The 6,000-nt window shown below is 52.7% G+C and overlaps 2 protein-coding genes across 2 annotated transcripts; both read left to right on the plus strand.

The window, feature by feature from the left end:
* Positions 1 to 462: 462 nt before the first annotated feature.
* Positions 463 to 2,028, plus strand: A1O1_07955 (uncharacterized protein; the record flags this gene model as incomplete). Its single annotated transcript, XM_007728821.1, has 1 exon — positions 463 to 2,028. One exon carries the CDS (start codon positions 463 to 465, stop codon positions 2,026 to 2,028), a length of 1,566 nt encoding a protein of 521 aa, XP_007727011.1.
* A 291-nt stretch (positions 2,029 to 2,319) lies between these two features.
* On the plus strand, positions 2,320 to 5,132 carry A1O1_07956 (uncharacterized protein; the record flags this gene model as incomplete). The annotated part of the gene is made up of 2 exons (XM_007728822.1): positions 2,320 to 2,792; positions 2,846 to 5,132. The coding sequence occupies 2 exons, from the start codon at positions 2,320 to 2,322 to the stop codon at positions 5,130 to 5,132; spliced, it is 2,760 nt and encodes a 919-aa protein (XP_007727012.1).
* Between the last annotated feature and the right edge of the window lie 868 nt (positions 5,133 to 6,000).

Consider the following 6,000-nt stretch of genomic DNA (forward strand, 5'->3'; position numbering starts at 1 on the left):
TGCAATACATTAGAGGTTTGAAGGTGTTCAATCGCTACATAGCAACGACATGCTCGCGCCCAAAAGTGCAAGGAAGTTATGGTTATGCGAAACAGATATCAACATCTAGCCGTGAGACTCCCTCGGCTGCCGGTCACTATGCTTGCTGTGAGAAGCGATGTGAGTGCGGATGCTGAAGTGCCAGTGTGAGACGTATAATTGTAGTGGATGCAAGGCTCCAGGCAGCAACATTTAGATACAGGCACGATTAGAACACAAAAGTGATGGACTTACTTTAGTAGCCGTGTGTTATCATAGTTGAACTCCATAACACAGAACCCAAATTATCAGGCCACCCGAATATCTTCAAGGCCATCATCTTATTAGACATGTTGCTGTTCCCTCGACAAAAACACCCACCACCAAGGATCTAGCTGTGACCGATACTTTGGTTAATCTTATGCCACTCTTCACGTCGATGCGATGTTCCGACTCAAGAACGCCATCTCGACGCTTGGAGTGGTCGGCAACGTGCACCCTGCTGACGGTGATGACAACCTCAACTATGAAGCCGAAGACGAAGTGCCACCTCTGACCACGACAATGACCGCTCAACCAGATACAAGTACTATCCACAACATCAGTAGCAACATACCACCCTGGATCAGGGAGCTCAACAACTCGCATACTACAAGACACAGTCGTGCTTCGTCCATCGTGTCCACACGCACCAAATTCTCCACCACCACCTTGCAGGATGATGCGCGCAGCATCGACATCAGCGTCGGAGGACAGTATTTCCGCATCAGTCGCGATGGGTCGCGCATCACAGCCGACCCCCCGCCGCCATACACCGGCCCGAACGAACAGCTTCTCTTCCCAACAAACTCCATTGGTACTGCGATTTTAGAGAGCCCGTATAATTCCGGCTTCGAGTCCGCAGACGACGATCGAAGTCTTGATGCAGATACTGACGATGATGGCGCGCGGACACCTAGATCGACGTTTGGTGTCCTCGACACTGGCTTGCTGGAAGATACCCTGCGTGGCCTACAGCTCGATTTGCCTTTGTCGACACGGACGAGTCAGCTTAAAAACCGCTCATCATCTGTGACAGTGTCCGACTTCTTGAGGCTTGTAAATGACGACGAGGGCGAGCCGGCTCGCAAAGACCACTCGGATGCGGACAGCGGAGAAGTTAGAGCTGGACCAAAGCATATCAACCATGGACCGGGCAATTCGATTGATGGAGGTGAAGGCAGCATCGCAGCATCATCTTTGCCCACGATACGAGTAGATTCCACCACGCTGTCCGGTCCTAGCATATGGACCGACAACAGCAGCCGGGTCAATTCACAGACACACAATGAGCGTGAACCCGCAGCAGCCCTCGCAAATGTACCAATAACGAACTCAGCAGATGGTCTTCTGTTACGAGAGCCTGACAGTTCAGGGGCGCGCCCTCGTAATCCTCCTCCTGAGGGAGGTACAGATGGCTCTGTCTCCAGCCCCGGCAGGGCAGCTGTCCTCAACGGCGAGCCTGACTTCCAAGGCAATGGATCATTGGAGGGCGATGAGCACGATACTCCATTATCGATGGACGACGAGAATGACATCAGTCTACACTACGCCCGCATGATGCGCAAGCTGGATTATCGCCATCGCAAGGCCTTACATCTCAAGGACAAAGAACTGGCGGAAATGCGAGAGAAACTCCATGAGAAGGACATTGTGCTTAGGCAGCAGCTACGGGCGAAGGATTTCATGATCGACGATCTCAAGAAGCGGTTGGTGAACCTGGAAGAATGCTTGGAGACCATGCTAGAAAAGGCGCGCAACCAAGTGGAGGATCTGTGGGAGGCACGGTGGAAAGAGCGGAATGCTCAACTTCTTGACCGCATAAAACGTGTCGAGGAGGATGCCCAAACCACGATTGAGAACATTCGTGCGGAAGCGTCCGCACCGCAAGAGGAATCGAACCTTGAAGTGGTGATGGAGAAATCGTGTTCTTTTGGTAGGGGCCGAATTAAGCAGACGGCGACGATGTAACGATTGACCCTTATCAGGGCTCCAGGTAATTTAATACGACGGAACATAATACCTACTTCAGCTCCCATGGCTATGGCCGACCCCAAAGATCAGAGTCAACATGGTCGTGCTCTGAAATGGTAGACATTGAAGTTGACCGGCATCAGGCTGAACACAAGGCTGCAGTTTTGCACTCTTGTCACAAGTACTTCGCCGTACCAACCGACGTCATCCGGCTGGCTGCTACAACAAGACAACAGACTTGTTGACATCTTTGTAACTCCTTTTCCTGCAGATCGTCTCAATGCCTCGATGGGGACTCTGCAATGGTTCCTCTTTGTCTACCTCCTCGGCGGCATCACGTTCTTGCCATTGCTGTTAGCCGCCGTCCTTCTCCACGCGTATTACACCTTACCGCCACCGAGAGAAGATGTTCCCAATGACCACGATGATCCAGCGCAGTTGGTCCGTCCAGACGATGACAAGGCTGCCTTTAGAAGTGGCACCGATGATCTAGCCGAACAGTTCCACCGCAAGCATGACTCGGACGTGGCTGCAGGCTACTTCGCCGTCTGTCGGGAATATGTGCCTGGCGGTGTTAACGGCAAACCTCCAGACAAGCTGACCCCGGCTGGCGAGGTAGTAGCACAAGAATCCCCGAGCGTCTACCAGAGCATGTACCGGAGTATATTTGACAGATCACAAAAGCCAACATTGGAACCAAACAAGGATTCAACCGGCAAGTCGGTGAAGAAAGCAAACAACGTGTTTTACGTGGTCCTGAGGTTGGTTTGCCTGCGAGTTAGTTCAGGGGCGTGGGGCTGACAGAATGAAACAGACATGGCCACCTCATGCTATATGATGACATTCAACAGTTGGAAGTCCGCTACGTTATTTCCCTAGAGCATCACGATGTCGACGTCTACAGTGGCGAAGGCGAGACACCAGAGGGCGAACTTTGGATCAAGCGAAATGCCATACGGCTGAAGAGGAAGAAGACAGCTGATGGGTATACACCAGACTCACCACCCTTCTATTTGTTCAGCGAGAACCTGTCGGAGAAGGAGGACTTCTACTTTGCGTTGCTGAAGAATCAGGAGAAGACTGCGGCGGAGGACCCACCTGTCACCCAACAATTTGAAGTGGACGATATTGTGAAGCTGGTCCAGAAGCTCCATTCTTCTGAGGAATTTCTGCAAACCCGATGGCTCAATGCAGTCATCGGCCGTTTGTTCCTGGCTCTGTACAAGACGCAGGAACTCGAAGATTTCATCCGGACCAAGCTGACTAAGAAGATTTCGAGGGTCAAGAAACCCAACTTCATCACCAAACTGGCCTTGAACAAGATCGACCCCGGAAAAGGCGCGCCTTTTGTGACGAATCCAAGATTGAAAGATCTGACCGTGGACGGCGATTGTATGGTCGAGGCGGATGTTAATTACACCGGAAATTTCCGGATAGAAGTTGCAGCTACCGCCCGCATCGAGCTTGGATCTCGGATTAAGCCTCGTGAAGTTGACATGGTGCTGGCGGCAACTTGCAAAAAGCTCAAGGGACACATTTTGGTGAGGTTCAAGCCCCCTCCGAGCAACCGAATTTGGTTCTCGTTTGAGAAAATGCCCGAGCTGGATCTGGATCTGGAGCCGATCGTCAGTTCCCGACAAATCACCTACAACTTCATTCTCCGAGCGATTGAAAGCAGAATCAGAGAGGTTGTGGCTGAAAGTGTTTGTTTGCCATTCTGGGAGGATGTCCCTTTCCTCAATACAAAAGGCCAACGGTACCGTGGAGGTATCTGGAAGAGGGAAGATGCAGCAGCCACCACTACTGAAATCCCAGACGAAGACCCCGAAGACGAAGCGGAAGCAGGCGAGGGCGGAAATAGGATACTCGCCGAATCGTTGAGGGACAACGGCCCGATTTCCAAAGATGATCGGGTCAACAGTATGCCAGTGTTGGCGGATAGCAAGTCATCAACAGGCAAGATGAGCGCCGCGAAAAAGTCGATATCTTCCATGAGCGATCTTCTCAGCAGTAGACGCTCCGAGACACCAGAACGGCCTGAGACATCGACTCCAAGATTGATGAGGTCTTCTTCCTTCGCCAGTGCTGCGAATCCGACCATAAGTCCAAGCCACGCTGATGGCAATACCAGCCCGACGCGCGATTTCGAGGCTCCTCAAAAACGCGAGAGTGTCACTTCTTTCTTGAAGGACCTATCTTCCAGGCCGACGGGAAACCCATCGCCATCTACCTCGCAAGCTGGGTCTCCTCCCATTGATTCAGCTATGGCCACATCACTCCGAGAAAAAGGGCGATCTCGAAGTGACGCCTCGAAAATTTCAGACGACAGCTCTGCACGTGCGGGGCCTACGCCGAATACATCAAGCAGAGCATCGCTTCATTCCACGGATACCAGTGACTTAAAGAGTTCAAGACCGGCTTCGGCTCACGGAGACACCAAAGCTGCCAAAAGCTTTACTTTCCCCTCAAGATCGTTGGCCGGCTCGGACAGGAAACAGGCTCTTGCTTCCGTCAACGCAGCAGCCACGGCAGCGCAGAAATGGGGCTGGGGCGTGCTAGCGAGGAATCGACAACGTGAAGCCCAAGCTGCAGCCAACAAGGAGCGGAATGGACAGTCTGTTCCCCGAGAACCCATGGGTCGCGGGAGACCGCTCCCACCACCCGGAACACCATTACCTCCGCCAGAGACTCCTGTCAGAAGCGGGTCCTTCATGATGCCCAAACGAAAGCCTGTACCACCTCCACTGCTGCCGAAGCGTACCGACACCGGCGGCTCAAGCGATTCGGTCAAGTCATCCCTAAAACCACCGCTTCCAGCCCGGCGCAAGCGCCAAAACACCCTGCATCCGGACGACGAGACGGAAAGCGAGGTTCTTGTGGTTGAAGCACCCACCGAATCCGCCCCTACAAGTCCAGTGACTGATGAAACTCATGATGATTTCTTTGGTCATGGCGAAGATACGACGATATCGAGCGACGAGACGACCGAGGCGCGGCCCATACCGCCTCCCCTGCCGATAAGGCGGAGTCTCGAGACGACCCCTGCGTCTCCGGAAGACAAGGATGAAATGAACAGGCAGGAGATCGGCATGTATACATGAGAAGTGGTACCACGGGACTGCCGTGTATGTGGAGTAGATCCTCGCACCCGCAAGCGGCGATTGGGAGTGGAATCGCCGCGGGTTTGCAGGTTCTGGTCAGCTTCAACGCGTTCCCGGCTCTTGCTGTCGCCGGCGAGAGAGGGAAGGCTGGTCAAAGACAACATAGCTGCCGAAGCAACTCCATTCATTGAATCAGCCATGTCCGGAGAGATAGCGTACTTGCTCCCAAAAGTGTTGGACGGAACCAGACGATCTATATTCCTTAACGATGACCAACATGTACAAAAGACTACAACGACAGCTCTTTGACGACTGTTCAAAGACACGAGATCGAGTCAGCCTGGGCTGTCTCTCCTGCCCTTCCACAACAGATAGCTTACAATGAGAACATCAATCTGAAGCAGTATCCTTTTTGCAGTGTGATTGCGATCCCCTTGAATCTCAGACGGCTGTGACGTTCTTCAGGTCGGCTTCCTTCGTCGTCTTCGTCGTCTTCTTGAGGCAATTCTCTGGCTACCTACCTACCTACCTAAATGAAGCACTGCTGCACCGTCATCTGGAACTCTCTCTGATGTCTTTATGCGCCAGGCCACTGCACCTGATGATCGGCGAATCGGACGTCGCTTTCTTCTCATGTTTCCCCATCCCTCTCGTCCTCGCGGGGCATTGCCAGACTGGGAGACAATATCGATCCATGTTGAAGCAAACCGTTGGTCAAGGTCTGGTACAGCCAATGGTTATTCAGCTTCGGTGGGCAGATCGGCATTTTCTATGTGGTCCGATGGAAAACCTTAGTGGACAGCATAGCTGTTCTTTCAGAAAGCATATTGCTCCTACTTGAAAGGTCCTCACGAAAGGACTCGCACAT

This window comes from Capronia coronata (genome assembly GCF_000585585.1).
Source record: "Capronia coronata CBS 617.96 chromosome Unknown acBCG-supercont1.7, whole genome shotgun sequence".
Taxonomy (NCBI): domain Eukaryota; kingdom Fungi; phylum Ascomycota; class Eurotiomycetes; order Chaetothyriales; family Herpotrichiellaceae; genus Capronia; species Capronia coronata.